General features: G+C 42.1%; 1 protein-coding gene and 2 pseudogenes across 1 annotated transcript; 2 read left to right on the top strand and 1 right to left on the bottom strand.

Annotated features, from left to right (window-relative positions):
* The window catches only part of LOC102889953, a 117230-nt pseudogene extending 114762 nt beyond the window's left edge, over nucleotides 1-2468 (top strand).
* An 8541-nt stretch (nucleotides 2469-11009) lies between these two features.
* GPR101 (G protein-coupled receptor 101) lies at nucleotides 11010-12539 on the bottom strand. Its single transcript, XM_006924193.1, has one exon. The coding sequence runs from the start codon at nucleotides 12537-12539 to the stop codon at nucleotides 11010-11012; it is 1530 nt and encodes a 509-aa protein (XP_006924255.1).
* Nucleotides 12540-14668: 2129 nt separating this feature from the next.
* LOC102889701 overlaps nucleotides 14669-16411 on the top strand; it is a 168326-nt pseudogene continuing 166583 nt past the window's right edge.

Raw genomic sequence — 16411 nt, 5'->3', positions numbered from 1 at the left:
TTTTTTCAGAAGTACCATCTTGAATTCTCTGTCATTTAAGTCACACATTTCTATGCCTGTAAGCTTATTTTCGAGAGATTTTTCTCTTTCTTTCTTTCTGAGATGCCTTGTCACCTTGGTTGTTCATGGTGTTTAATGGACTATTTCTCTGCCTGGGCATTAATTGAAATGAGTTCTGCTTTTTTCCCAGAAAAAAATATTTATTATAATGGTCTGGTTTCCAATAGGTGGTATCTAAGCCTCTTGGATCCCTGCTTCATAAAAAGTCTTAATAATGCCTTTTTTTTTCCTTACAGATATTCAATCACACTTGCTACTCTCAGTCACAATCCCTGTCAGTGTTAGTGACAGTTTTGGTAGCGTTTGCTCAGATTCCCCTAGGGCTCATGGTGTTCAGTCTCAGAGGAAATGGGGGAAGGACCCTCTGCGTTGGGCGTTGAGTACTGCGGCTCAGCCTCGTGTTTTATAACCATGGCTGGTAACAATCAACTATTGTTTCTCTGCCATCCCCGCTTCTTTGCTGTCCCCACTTCTCTGCTTTCTGCTTTGAAACCTGGGCACTGCTTCTGTCCACATGGAGTTCACAGCTGTCAGGCAGGACTGTTTATGAAACAGGCCACACATTTACCCCTTTCCCTCTTCTTGCAGGGAGCTCCAGCTGCGAGAGACAACTTCTGTTTCTCCCAGTCTACTGCCGGACTCCTGGAGTTCTGACCTGTGGTAACTCTTATGTGCAGATCCCACACTCAGTCGTGCTGGTGTGCAGTTTGAGTGTTTTTTGTTGAGTTTTAGATGTTCAACTTATCATTGTTTCAAGGGAAGAGATCTGGGGACTTCTCTCACTCTGCCTTGTTTCTCACAATATCCTAGGATTTTGATTTAGATGACAGCTATACACCTGTAATTTTCTGACCCTTTGAAGGTGTTGGATTGAGAAAAGCAAGCTAAACTAATAATAGGTATTATCATCCCCATTTTTCAGCTGAGAAAATAGACTTGACAAGATTGTCACCTGTCCATGATGAGACAGCTAGTAACCAACAGAGTAGATTTGAGACAGAGTAGAGCACACAGTCTTAGTCAGTGCACCACACTGACTCTTGACAAGGAGAGTTGAAGGGTGGGAAGGAAGTGGAATGATGGTATATTGAATAGAAAATTATTCTAAGTTGGAAACTGGCAAAGAAAAAGGTACCAGACCCTGCCTAATGCTTTCTGTGATCTTATTATTAAGATGTTTTTCCAGATGATGGAATTTTCTTGGGGGCCACATTAGATTGTGGGATCTAGAAATCCTATTAGAGTTTTCATTGATTAAGTCACTGAACCTTATTACCATCTGAATTTTTTTTTATAATATGAACATCAATGAAATTCTATGTTAAAGAAAAATTTCTCCATAATATCACCTTAAAATATAAAGTTATCTTATTTTGTCCATGCTCTGCTCTGTCTAGTCCATGAGTTTAAGCTTATGCAACATTCACATTGGTGTGATGCCTGGCAGTTGCTTAAGGACTGGCTTTTTTCACCTAATAAACTCCATATTTGAAAGATTGCCCCAGGCTGCTATATAGTCTTTATATTTGTCTTGTAAATTTTATTTTTAATTTTAAAAATTAATTTACTTAAAATTATCATTGACATACAGTATTATATTAGTTTCAGGTGTACAACATAGTGATTCAACATTTTTGTATCTTACAAAGTCATCACCACAGTGAGTCTACCATGTATTTGTCATTTTTGATGACTATCTTATTTCATTGAGTAGTCTATCCTTTAGCTAGTCATCTATTTGGGGGCATTCAGTTTGTTTGTAATTTTTCAATATTATAAATCATAGTATTATGAACACTTTTTGCATGTAATTTTTTCTTCTATGGAGTCATTTCTTTAGGGTAAATCCACAGAAATGGGACATTTTCCAATTTTTATAATACAAAACTTTGATTTAGAAAACCAATATATGCTCTGAGTATGCAAGTACATAGTCCTGCTTTTGCTATGTAAAATGATAATGGTTATTTACATTTTCTAAATAGAAGCAAGTTATATAAAGTATACTGTATTAAAAATTAGCCTTGGACCTCTTTGTATCTTTTTGAAATAGAGAACTTAAGCTACCAATTTTAATTTTTTTGCTTTGGTTAAAGACCTGCAGCATTCAATCAAATGAATTCTCATACTCTTTTACAGATGACCGCCTCCAACCCTGCTGCTCATCTTCTTTGCTCAGTAAAAATGCCTGGTGATTTTTATTTGATAATTTACAAGTCTTGAGATTTAGAGAATCAGTAGCCCACCTCAAAGCTGACATGTTTTGTGTTTTTGCGATAACTACTTTGATTTGCTATAGGGTCTGGTTAACAAAGATGTTTTTCATTTTGTTTCAGGGACAGTTGGGTTTTTTTTCCCCCTGCTTCTGGTTTATTACTAAAATCTACAATACAGTGAAAGTGGATTAAAGAATGTTCCCAAAGGCTTCCAAGCACATCACTCTTGATTTTGAATGTCTATATCAATATGAACATCCGTACAGACTTATACGTATGCTTCCGATTACATGTTTTAAATATATATCAATTTAAAATCTCATTGACTAGCCTCAATTTGTATGACACAAAATACTGATTGTATGGAAAAAAAATAGGTTGGGAAACAGGTTTATTCTAAGTCATATTTTTCTAAAAAGTTACCATAAAAGGGTTTAATTTAAAGCAAATTAGAGCAAGGTAGGCGTATTTCTTTAAAAAGTTAAAGTTGAATACACTGATTTTTCTGATGAAAAAATTTCCCTCCTTTTCTTCCTCATTTATTTAAAACATGAGAACTACTGTGAAATAAATCTTAGGTAAAATGTGAATTTTTCTCATTTGAGTTTGTTGTACAAACTGTATTACACCTTTGGATCTGGATGATCATTTTTTAAAAATGTACATTGGTTTAAGAGTTTATGAAATACCAGATACTGCTTGCTGACTTACTCCTAAATTAAATTTCACATTTCTGTTTGTTGGTTGTCTTTTGCTGTTTGCTATCCTTTGGAGGGTGAGAATGTTCAAGTTTGACATAAGTTATGTGTGGACAAATCTTTGGAGTCAATTTTTTTGGATTTATTTGTTTCAACTAAACAGTAATCAGGTGTCACAACTTCATAAATATTGGAAATTTGTATTGCAAGTATTTTTCAAGCTTGCAGTTTAGGGGGAGCAGTCATGAAAATCATATATTTTCTGTGATAAATTTTATTGATAAATATTGGTCTTATCGAGAAAAACATTTGAAAACTATGTTACCCCACAATTCATGAACATTCTCAAAACCATCCTTAATCTGAGGAATACTTGTTTGTATGTGCAGGGATCAAAGAGGTAGTGTTGCCCTTGAAAGGGAGCTTGGAATGAGGAGGCACAGGTTCAGAGAGGTGCATTCTGAAAGAGAATGGGAAAGAAAGTAGGAGTTGACTAGTTACTTCATGGAAGAAGAAAATAATGCACCAGCCAGTAGTATGCCTTTGTCTGTATTGGAAGGATCAGGGCTAAGGACTGGTGGCACAGAGGCCTAGGGTCTGGACCTAGATGGTGGAATAGGGAGTGGCTAAAGAAGGTCAAAGGTGGCTCTCAACAGTGAATTTTCAGATCCTCTCAATGGTCTCCAATTCAGTCTCATAATCTAAGCCCTGCCCGAGAGGAGTAACTGCTATTATGAGATTTAATGGAACCAATTCCATTCTCCTCTAAATACACTGAACCTAAGTTGTGTTATAGTGAGGTTCCAGGGACTCTTTTCCCATCATGTTTGCTGCCTGATAGTTTTATATGAGCTCACAAGATCTCTTATTTACATTGATGATAGTTTGCTAGAAAGACAAATTTATTTCTGCAGCAGGAAAACGTCATCCATTGCCTGGATGGTGTTCATAGATTAAGGTGAAGGCAGCTGCATGTAATTCTCCTGGCAGCCATCTTTGAACATTGCAAAATACACTGTATAAGTCAGTATTTAGCTTGATTTTGGAGTGATAAATGGAGAAGAGCACTTTACTTTGATTAAAACAGAGATGGATAGCCCCCTGAGCCTCCGAGTGTGGACTCATGGATGCCCTTTGGAAGCGTGAGGCATGCAGTTCCTTGCACCACTGCTGATAGATTACCAGAAGAGCTACTAGTAGGTCAAGCACATCAACTTAATAGGAAATAGTAGGCTTTTAGGTTTTAGACATATTTGTCTATCTCATTTGTGCCCTGTGTTTTCCTATGCCATGGCTGGTGTTAGAGATATAACCATTTTTTGAAACTGGGGCTTGAGGGAGCATGCTTCTGCCCTCCTATTCTATAAATTCTGGTAAGTTAGGGCTGAACTGAGGTGGGTGTGGGTGTGGCTGAATTGTGCTGAGGGAGATGTCCTCGCCTGAGAGGGGCAGGAGCCCAGTGGGGGCAACCCAGGAGACTGATAGTACCATTTCCTAAAAGCAATGACTATTCACTCCCCTCCCCCTGCTCAAACCTTTCTGCCTTGAGAATAAAGACTGGCACTTGGGAGCCCCACAACCAGCTGGCCCTATTTTCACTTAGCCCACCCTATCCTCACTTTGAAATTATTTTAATTCATAGAGGTCTAGGTAAATGCCCCTCTTCCAGGAAGCCCATCTGGATGACTGCCCCATCCCACTGCATATTCCTTATATTGAATAGCACAATGTGAAATATTGGAGCCCATATATTTTATTCTACTGTGTAATACAGTTAGTTTATCCCCTGTTTCTTCTGTTTAAGCAAAAGAGAAGGGATAGAGACCTAGTTATGTGTCTCCGTCGCTATTTTCACACAGAGCTCTGCATAATAACCAGATACACACATTAAAAGTAGACTTTATTTAGCATATTTAAGAAGATTTACCAAGGACAGATTAACAGCACCTATTTAAGAAACACAAACATTACTTAATAATATTTAGTTAAACCACAAACATCAATCTCTCTGCATTTCCATGTAGGAGTCCGTTATTCCTGTCCAGCAAAAAACTGTGTTATAACTATTTTAGAAAGGCTCTGATTAAAGCCAACCAATATATGAAACCTTGCCCTTGGGCAGAGTCTCCGAGACTACCGACCCATGTAACAGTATTGATTTATGAATTTGATTGGGATGTGAAGAGGTTTCTCATCTTTCTTGGTGGAGGAAGAGGATAAAGCCCATCCTTTTTGTGCACCTGAAGGTAAGTTGTGCCAATGGGAACTTGGGCCCAGGATTATAGTTTGGCAATCCTTTAAAAAGGCACTTTTGAATTACAATGCTTTTATAAAGAGAAAAGAAAAAATTTAAATCTAAAATTTAAAATATTAGAACTATTTATTGACTGAATGCATTTTTGTACTTTTTCAGTCTCAAAGCAGCACAAAATTTGGTTTTAAAGGCAGTTTTAGAAGTTGTTTAATGAGGGTATATGTATATATATAGTTTTCTAGTTCTAATATTTTTATTCTTAAAATATAATAAATTCATCTTACAGTTCTCTTTTCATGTCTGATGCAAATGCTATTGATAATGATTTCAATTCTTAAACACCTTGGCTGTGACCCCTGGAGGAGTCCCACTACCTCTTTATCTATTTATCTATCCATGTTCTATCTTATCTCTCAGGCAACCAATAAAAGAAGAAAAAAAAAAAAACCAAGAGCAGCCTTTTTATGGTTTTTGGTACTGCTCTAGGAAGGCGGGGATGGTCACAATATAGATCTACTAAATGCAAATCCTGTCAGTTCATATTCAGGTACTAGTTGAGTCTTGAGGGTACAGTATTCTTTTTATCCTGCCAACAGGACTCCAATAGCTCATCCTGGAGTCTTTTCTCTTTAAGGAGGAAAGGATTGCCTTTTACGATTTTATTCTATACATCCAGTCAATGGAAAACAGGCATACCAGTGCCAAGTGTCTTGTGGAGAACTGCCAGCAAGGACTTCAGCCAAGATAATTAGTTCACATTAATGGCCAATTGAATAAGTTTCCACCTGTCATAGACTGTACCAGGGATTTAAGGAATGAAAGGCACCACTTCCTGCCACTCCACTTTGGAGCCATTTTATACACCCGGTAGTATACTTTAAACATACAAAATTTTAAATAAATGACTATGTTCTACTTCAGAAATTGACCAAAGTGTGGGTCACACATAGAATTCTGCATGCATTTTATTAACTAACTTTACATGTAAATACTACCTATTTTCGAGGATGACACTATCTACTAACACATACAGTCTAATATCTAGCACCTTATCTCCAAGCACACTTATATTTTATATATAGTTATAGCTTACATTTAGGAGAATTACTACAGAAAGGAATACACCACTGAAATAGACAAAAATACCAAACTTTTAACATTAAAGCTGTAGCACAGATGAAGAAAGAGGAAATCCACTCAACTTTGAAGCACCAAACTGAACCCAATCTCGTTTGTATCTATATTTTAGAATGAGAGAGACCCAGTAATAAATCCTGAGACATTGCAAACCTCTTGTAAGTGCACAAATTACTGTGTTTTCCCCCTGATGTGTGTACTTTGAGATATGAGAGCTTTGGGAGGCAATGATGGAAACATTTGACTTCTATTGGCAACTTTCATTTACCTTATTCTACTTAGCAAAGAGGGATGGACTTGCCAGTGACCTGGCAATCAGTGGCCAAGTTCTAAGGATTTTAGCTTTCCTATTTCTTCTTTCAGCCAGTCTTGTTGCTTTTAGCAGAAGACTGCTGTAAGTAACTGGACAGATATATGACAAGGGTTTCTTTTCTTTTTGAGTTTTAGATTATGGTCTGCTGTTTGCAGCTTATTGCTTCTGTCTCCTCATGCCTAAACTTGAAGGGGCTTTGAGGGAGTCAAGAACACCCGTCTGGACCATAGAAAATGAGAGAGACAGAGATAAGGAGGGAGAGGGTTAAAAGACATGACTGACCAGATTTTCTCTCCTTATCTTGGTAACTGGCTCACAGCCAACTCTTTCTTTAATCTTTTGTCTGCTCTAGAAAGAAAAGACATTTTGCTTAGAGAAGCCTCTCCTGACAGCATGGGGTTGGTCTTAAAGAGGAATAAAACAAAAAAGACATGTGAGGAAAACAATTCTTTTGATTTTTTTTCCCTCAAAATATGGGGGAGGGCGGTTATGAGAAAAAATACAATACAGTAATTTAAATTGTTCCTCTCTTTGTTTTATCCCAACAGCCTCTGAGGGTTTTATCTTGGAGAGTTCAAATTATCAGATGCATAATTTTTCTCTTCCAAATGGCATATTTCCGACATTTTAAAGAGCATTTTGGCAAAGTCTAAGAAAGCCTAGTTTAATCTTATAAATTAATTTTCAGATAGTATGAAAAAAATCTTTTGAAGTAACTTTACCTAGCTTAATTGGCTAATTATATATAAAATAAAGTAATGTTAGGGACCTTATAATGTTAGGCACCTTTTATAGGTAAAGGATATTTTTAGTGTTTTTTTTTTTTTTAATTTTTTGCCGATATAATTGGACAGTACCTACAGGATTGAATGTGCCTCCCAAAGATGTGTTGTATTGGGTGCTTTTTGAAATAAGAAATGAGGTGCTTACTTTCTCCTAAATTATAAAATGGCACTTTTCCTTACCTGTTGAATTTGAAGTAGGTATCCCATCATCTCTAAATTGAATTGGAGTTGAGGAAGAGACAGAAAAATACCTTTTACTGCTGATCACTCCTATGGTTCACTTCTCTCCTTCCTTGCTTCCATAAGCCCTGGGTCCCTGTGAATCTGTCAGCTCTGGGTTTAGAGGGGATGAATTGGAGTGAGTGAGCATACAGAGCTTTAAATAAGGGGTATTCTTGAAGGGCCAGCACAGCAGGGGGTGGGGAAGTGAGGCAGGTGAAGGCAGTGGGCAGGAGGTAGGCAGGGAGCTGGAAGTACAGAGGACTACGCAGCAGCTGGTATTCATGGTGCCATATAGAAGATGGACCCTCGCATCACAAAAGTCACAGAAGCCCAGGGCTTTCTCCTTATTACAGCCTTCCTAAGCTTGTTGGTGTGTTAAAGCACCTGTGACTCCTTGGCAAACTAGATCCTCTATTATTCTAAAATAAGGAAATCATTAAATTGGAAATCACATCATTTCAAAGTCTGGTTTGTCTGGCCTCTGTACTTTAATGGGATTTTTACTGCATACATGAAGTGATCTTGGTGAAAAAAAAAATATGTCCTTTAAAAACATTTAGGGAAAGCTATTGCACATGAAGATCTGTGAGGCTAATGATGACTTTTTTGTGTGGGCTTTCAAATTTTCAAATGACAAAACAGTATGTGCAGTAAAATCTCATTAAGTTGATAGTGTTTTATTCAAAATAGCTCAAAATTTGAAGCAGTTGCCATCTCTAAGATAACTAGAGGCCCTATTGTTCGTTCATTAAGAAGAAAATATCAGCAAAGCTGAATGCTCATAATTCAAAGGTCCTCTTTTCCAGTCTCCTAGTTTGAACAGGTTTTTACCTTTGAAAAAATCCAATTTAACATAAGAATGGACAATGACTAAAATAGGGAAAAGAGGAACTTTAAAAAAGGATATCAGTGAGTCTTAGTGCCCTGGAGAATACTGTGTGTACTGTTAAATTAACTTACCACATTCGTACAGGTCTGGTCCCAGTTTGATTTGGGATTTTGGCAAACAATTTTCTCTGATACACTTTGAAGGGGTTGAGCTTTAAAAATAAAACAAGAAGTTCAGTTTCAACAAAATATTTGGAGACACTTATGTTTGAAATCCTGTTTCCTACTCAGGTAAGCATTTCTATTCAAAAAGCAGGCTATAGCTACCTTGAATTCCTTCAACCATTCAGATCTTTAAGGCAATACCCCTCTTCCCATTAAAGGATTGGTCACATAGGTCTTTACCCAGACATCTTTTGAGGATAGGCCAATATGAGACTTTGGCAATAAATTGGTATAATAAATTTATAACTATTAATTTACTTTATATATATTTCTGTAGAAAAAATAAATGATTATGCAAGGGTAAACTTCAGCCCCCATATCTTGTCTGAATTACCACAAGTTCCAAATTAATGGGATTAGAATTCATAAGATTTTCATGGACATAGATCAGCTCAATATTATTTGGGTCTCTCCCCTCTTCTTTGCTAAATTCTGAATATGGCAATCCCAAATTCCCATGCAGACTTATTCACAGCTCAAATACACTGCTGTTTACCTTTCCTTTTTGAGAAGCTCATGTTGGAATCTGTGAGGAGGGAGAGATAAATAAAAAATAAAAAAGCTGGGCATTTGTATGAATGAAATTTGAGTTCTAATATAGACTTGGTAATCACACAAAAATGAGGCTAAACTCTGAATATGGCCATCATTATGTACAACCACCTGATTAACTATTTTTCAACCAAATACTCCCTCCTCTTCCTCCACCCATATTTATATTGGATTTCTGCATGAACAGTTGTTTGGCCATAGAATTATTTTATTTATCTTCAAGAAGATCAAAAAACTGTCGTGACCATTTTTTGGTTCCATGGTATTTGATCAAGTCAATATGGTGTGATCTCGGAAATACATAGGTGTATCCCTATCCAAAGTAATTTCCGGGTTTGAGATTTGAAAACTCTTCCACTGTATTGACCTTAGGGATAGTTTGGATATTGTAAAGGTTTTCACAAAGTGATATATTTCAACAGCAATAATTTGGCTATGTCTGAACTGAATGCTTTTAGTATCATGTAGAATAGGTCAAATGCTTGCCAGGTATTGTGAAGCCATCCTGTCTGTTATTTCTGGCTCTCTTATATTTCTCTCCCATATCTGCAGAGAACTTAAAGGCTTTAGAGAGAGCCACAGGTAGAAAAGACACATGCATGTACCTGGTGAAAGGAAAATGTTTGTTCTGCCTTACTTGCCTCCATGTGGAGATCATATTATCTATGACCTCATGGACACTAAAGAGGTTGCTAATGGCACATCACTCTTGACCGTCATTGTGAGTTTTGCAGGACTTTGGCCACTTCTAGTTGATTTTTTTTGGAAATACTGTTTGGCCAAAAGGCCTATTTAACACCCCCCTCACCCCCCCACATGTGACTGGTAGAGGAGATTTGGAGGATTCTAGTGAGCATCCCAATTCAATCACAAAGAGAAACTGTAAAATAGTGGTATAATTTCTGCCCCACTATTATTCAAATAGATGACAGAAAATAGTTTAGTGTCAATTGACAATTTTCCATTTGTATGGAATGACCTTGGTCCCAGGGTTTTATAGAAAAAAGTAAACTGTTTAGCCCCATAGATGTGTGTTATTTCTCTATATTCTCCCTTGGACTCACTTCTTATTTCAAACATGCCCTATTATCCTCTTCTGCTTTTCTGGATCCCTGTAGAAGACCTAGAAACCTTGGTATTTTAACTACACAATGCCTTTGTCTTAGTTTCCACAATAGTCTTTGTACCAAATTGTAGGTCGCATATGTTGATCTATCAGTCAGTCAGGTTCTGCTTCTTGGGCTCCATGAATGATTTGGTCCATTGCTTTTCTTTCAGTTGGATATAGGCTGTAGCCTTTTCTCATGAGCTCTTGACCTGAGAGCCAAAAAATCGTTAAGTTCATAGTCATCACCTTCCTTTTTTCTCAAAGTGAAAGCTGACACATTGTAGTTCTGGGGAGACAGACAGAACACCAAGTACAGGTCCAAAATGGATAGCCCTTGTTGCTTTAAGAAATTTAGAGCCTAATAATTTTGGGGAGGGGGAATTTTAGTCAGAATCCTCAAGTCCATGCTTTGAGGGACACACTTTTAAGAGAAGACTCCCATTCCTACCTCATCTATATATTTATCTACCTTGTGGTGAGAAGGTTGTGTGCAACATCTTTGCCTGGAATGGTATAGGTTGGCATTAATGGGATTGTATGTGGTCATTTAAATGAAATCTGTTCCTGTTTTCTGCATTGCAAACAGTTCAAGATTTGCCTTAGAAATCACTTCAAGGGGAAGTGGCAGAATCATGAGAAGGAACAGTCTTGCCTTCAGTCCCACCCTCTGTGCCGGCTTCAGTCCCAGGCAGGTCTGGGTGGCTGTCTTCTTTTGGGGGCTTTTCCTTGCAGAAAAACTTCTTCAGCATATCCTGGATTTCCTTCTTGATGGTCTTGTGCATATACCCATAGATGTAGGGATGGATGCAGCACTGCAGGAAGAAAAGCCAAATTATTATGGTGATCACCCACTGGGGTACCTTGGTTTGGACATCCACCCACACAGCCAGGACTGCTAGAAAGCAGTAGGGCCCCAGGGATAGCACGTAGGAGAAAATGATGAGGAAGATCACTTTAGCAGCTTTGCACTCATAGCACCTGGGCAGAGGATTGTCATTACTGTTTCGACGACTTGGTGGGAGACTCTCTGGGATGTTCACTGCCTCGATGTCATCCTCACTGAAATTGATGTCATCCTCATCAAACTCTATGTCATCTTCACCCAAGTCAATGTTGCACTGGTTGACCTCTATGCGGCCCTTGTTTGCTTTCATGCCGCTCTCAATTTTGGTGCTGCCTTCCTTACCCTCCATGCTGCCGTTGCTGGCTACCAAGCTGCTTTCTCTGACTTCCTTGCTGCCTTTGGCTTCCAAGCTACCCTCATTGTTCCCGATGCTCCCTTTCTTGGCCATTGTGCTGCCATCCTTGGCTTTCATGCTGCCCTCCTTGGCCTTGAGCTCACCTTCATTCTGGCCGTGGAACCCGCTCTCACCATAGAACTCTTCCTTCTTCCCTCCCTCTTCATCCTCATGCTCTACATGGTCCTTGGCTCGAACCTCCAAGCTGTGGCTCTTCACATTGTACAGAAGAGCATGCTGCCGTTGGGCTGCACTAAACACCACAGAGTAGCAGGCAATCATGACAACCAGTGGAATGATGATAAAAGACACCACGCTGAGAATGGTGTAGCTGGGACTGGCCCCCCAGATCATGGAGCAGAGGGCATTGCGCTCGTCAAAGGCAGCCTGGCCCCAGCCATAGAGTGGAGGTGTGCTCTGCAGGATGGCCACGATCCAGGTGCCATAGAGGAGCATGTAACCCCGGCGCGGAGTCATCTTAGAAGGGTAGGAGAGAGGGTGGATGATGGACAGGTAGCGATCCACAGACACCACGACGATGGTGTTGACACTGGCAAAGGCGAACAGGTGAGTGAGGCTAATCAGAGCCGTACAGAAATGGCTGTTGAGGGGCCAGAAGAGAGGCACGGAGGCAGCCACTACCCAGGGGGCCACGAGTGAAACTTGCAGCAGATCAGTGACCAGGAGGTTAAAGATGAAGCGGTTGGTCACCTGTAGCATCTGCGGCTTGCGCTGCAACACAAGGGCCAACACTATGTTGCCGACCAGTGAGGCGGTGAGGAAGATGAGCAGCACGCTGGAGCGGATGATGCCGTGAACCAGGCTGATGGGCATTTTGGAGAGGGGCATGCACGTGTGGCTGCTGTTGTTTTCACGTGTGCTGTTGGTGCAGGTGGGTGTCATGGCGACGGTGGACTCTCGTGAGATAGGGTGCAGGTTTGGAGCCTGCACCAGCAGGCGGCAAAGGGGCGCAAGGACTGGTCTCACTGTCTAGGCTGGGGACGAAAAAAACATGTGGGCAGCGTTAGTCACTCTGCAGAGAGGGCGCCGCTTCCGCACCTGGCAGCAGCCCTGCAGGAGCCCCTCCCCAGGATCCCTGCGTGATTCCTGTCTACATCCGGGCTGTTTCTCTGAATCCTTCTTTTACTCTCTGGGTCTCTCTGCCTCTCTCTCGGGTTCTCTGAGTCCTTCTCATGTCTCTCCCGCTGGAGAGTGAGCATGCTCTCCCTGCATATCTGCCCTACTATCTCTGGGTCTCCAAGTTTGGGTTTCTGGAGTGATCTCCCCAGCTGGCTCTCTCACTAGCGCATGCGCGCGCTCTGTGTCCCTGCCTGTTTACGTTTGTTTATTTCTCTTTTTCTCTCCAGTGTCTCTCACTAGCGCACTTTTTCTGTATCTCCTGAGGTGTGTGTATGTGTCTTACCGTTTTTCTCCGACTATTTCGCCCGTTTCTCACTCTGCCATCTGTCTCTATTTCTCAGTCTCTCGTTAGCATGAGCACACTTTCTATACGTCTCTGAAAGCTGCGGTTCTCCTCTCTTCCCTGTCTCTTGGTTACTCCTGTCTCTCTCTCCCACCTCGGTCAGTTTCTCTGTCTCTCAGTCTCTCCCTCTGTCTCTTTCTGATGCGCTCTTGTCTCTGTGTCTTTGCCTGTCACTAACTGTCGCTGACTACAGTGTGCGCTTTCCTGGCTTTTCCTGATGTTGTCTTGTTCTCTCCATTTCTCTCAGACTATTTCCCTAACAATCTCTGTGAGTTCCTAGCGGATGTGTTCAGTATCACTCGCTGTATGTGTATCTCTGTCAGTTTCTGTGTCTCTCTAACTCTCTTGTTTCCGTGTCTCCCTCGGGTTTTGTCTCTATTTGTGTCCTTCTGTCTCTCGCTGCGCTTGATTTGTCTCAAATCCTCTCGTCTCTGTGTCTTTTCCTGTCTCTCCCTGCGGTTTCTGTCTCTGTGCATTAAATTCTCTCTTTACCGCTGTCTGCCTCTCTTTCCGTTGCTCTCTGAAGACCTACTGCTTGTCCCTCCTGATCGTCTGTCTCTCCGTTGCTCAGGCTCTCTCTCTAGCGCGTGCACTTAGTCAATTTCTGTCTCTCACTCCCTGGGATTCTCACTAAACACTTTCTGCTTATGTTTGCGCGTGTGTGCAGCTCTGTCTCTCTCCATCTTTCTCCAACGATCCCTAAACTAGGTGTTTCTTTGAATCTCTCTCCGATCTCTATCACCCTGTCAGCTTTATTTTGCCATGGAAACCAGCTGCCACCTTGGCCACCGCGCGCTGTGGCGGACAAACCTCCTAGTTTCTCAGCAGCGCAGCTGTGGCTGGATGCAGGGAGGATGTCAGTTGCGACCCCCTCCCCTTCCCCCAAATTCGGCATTGTCACTGCATTCTCCAGCCTACCTGGTATTGGCGGTGTCAGGTGTCAGGATGGGTGAGCTGGGGTGACCGGGAGAGGAAGCAGGGGTGCTGGGCTGGTGGGGAGCGTCTGAGAGAGACAGAGTGAGAAAGATTGAGCGGCAGAGAAAGGGAGTGAGAGAAAAAATGAGAGACAGAGGGAGACAGAATGAAAATGAGAGACAGAGACAGAATGAGAGCCACACCGAGAGACAGGGAGAAATGACAGGTAGAAAGAGATATAGAGACAATGAATGAGAAACAAGAGACAGAGTGAGAGTGAGAGAGAATGAGACAGATAATGAGAGTCAGGGAGAGAGAGTGAGACAGGGCAACGTGGAACAGCAAAATTGAAAAAGCATGAGAATGAGAAGCAGAGAGTGAGAGAAAGGACGAGAACCCCACAAGAAAATTGATAGTGGTGGTGGTGGTGCGTATGGGGAGAAAGCAGAAGAGAAAGTACGAGGGAAAACTCCAGGGCGAAAGGACGACCGAGGGACAGTGAGTATCTGCCGTCGGGCCACGCACGGTGAATGGGGTGAAGACGGCGTCCCAGGCTCCGGAGCACTGGGGCCGCGGCGCCGGAAGCCGAGCCGGCCTCTTACCTGTTGCTGCTGGAGGCGTCGCGTCACGGGAGATGCGTCCCAGTTCCCAAGGACTAGTCGCACTCAACTCGGCTGCGTCTCGAGGTGCCAGAGGCTGTGAGCTTGCACCCAGCACCAGGCACCAGGCACCAGCGGCAGGAGCGGCGGGAGCAGGGCGCCGGTATCCGCACGTCCTGTCCGCGTGCTGCGCTGCAAGCTCTGAGCGGCGGCGGGGGCGCGCGGCTTCTTAAGGCAGCACTGATCCCTCACCTTGCGGTGCCCCCTCCCCTCGGCCCCCGCCCGCGCCAGTGACGCAGGAGGCGGCGGGTGCTGGGAGGAGCGGGGCTGGCGGGTTAGGGCACTGCATTGGACCCTACTCGGATTTTCTCACGCCGAGTCCCCACCCCAGGGGTTCCAAGCTCACTGAGACCTCACAGACTGAGGATTGTCCCCGGAGCTGAGTTTTGTGCAAACCCTATGCTTTCCTAGCCCTTGGATTTCTGACCAGGTCCCGGCCACAGACCTGCACAGCTCTTCCAAAGAGAAGCAGAAATCTGGGCTTGGGCCTTGGGCCTCGACCTTTGAATACCCCAGACCCCCTAAAGTCTGAACCACCTGGGTCTGAGAGAAGAATCCTGACTTTGATATCATTGATTTTCTCTAGCTCCAAAAAAGCTAAATGGCAGTTCCTAGATTTTGGAAGCATTTAATCTAAGACAAGCCATTTAATTATCCACTGTATTATTTGATCGAAGTATATCTCCCAGTGGGCAAAATCTTGATCCGTCTCTCTCTCTCTCTCTCTCTCTCTTTCTCCTCCTCCTCCTCTCTCCCTCTCTCCCTCTCTCCCTCTCTCATCTCTGTCTCTATCTCTGCCAGGTATTGTGTTAAGCTGTTTATACAGAGACTATTGCCGAATCCTTTCCCCAATCTTATGAGATAAGTACTGCTATTACCTTCATTTTATAGAAACAGAAGCAGAAGCCAAGAGAGATTACCCTACTTGCTCAAGTTCAAGTAAATGTTGTACCTATTCTATTAACCAAGACTTTCTGGTCTCTCCCAAACATATTTCGGGTGTTTGCTGTGTATTATCCCTGGGCAGGCACCAGGGCATAAAGCTCCCCCATACCACCACCTAGAAGGGAAGATTGGGTCTAGGAAGGTGTCCCAGACCAGGGATAATTTGCATCTAGGGATGAAAATGTTTTCTAGACAGGACAGAAGGGGAAGTGTGATCTGCAAGGAGATGCACAGGCAAAGAGGGCTGTAGGAGTGAACTGGGTGCTCAGAGAGGCTGCAGCAGGCTGAGCGTCAGGAGGCGAGCTGGAAAAAGGGTGTAGGGCCAGATCCTAACCAGCCTTGAATGCCAGTCTGGGGTCTTTGGACTTTATCCCAAGATCATACATACACAAGTGTAATGATAATAATAAAATAAACCGTCATGTTCCCACCAGCTTAACAATAATATTTTACTATTATTGTTCAGTGATGGTATTTGTGCAGGGCAATGTGATGAGATTTCTGTTTTTCCAGGGTCTCTTAGAAGCAGGACTGGAATGGGTTTGGGTGAAGTGTTGAATAGAGAAAAAGCAGAAAGAAAACTGTGGCAGGAGACAAAGATGGTCTTGGCAGGTCACACAGAGGGAGCTGAAAAGAGACCCGCAGAGAGGCCAAATTTACAGTGGAAAGGGATAAGGGCAAAGAGCTGTTCAGGAAGGTCTAAGATAAGCACAAGATTCTGAGTCACTTGATAGGATGGATGGAGATCCCTCCCCTCCACTGCACCCCATGCC

This window comes from Pteropus alecto, unplaced genomic scaffold (genome assembly GCF_000325575.1).
Source record: "Pteropus alecto unplaced genomic scaffold, ASM32557v1 scaffold139, whole genome shotgun sequence".
Lineage (NCBI taxonomy): Eukaryota > Metazoa > Chordata > Mammalia > Chiroptera > Pteropodidae > Pteropus > Pteropus alecto.
Note: the sequence above shows the minus strand (reverse complement) of the source record. Positions and strands in the feature narration are given on the sequence as shown.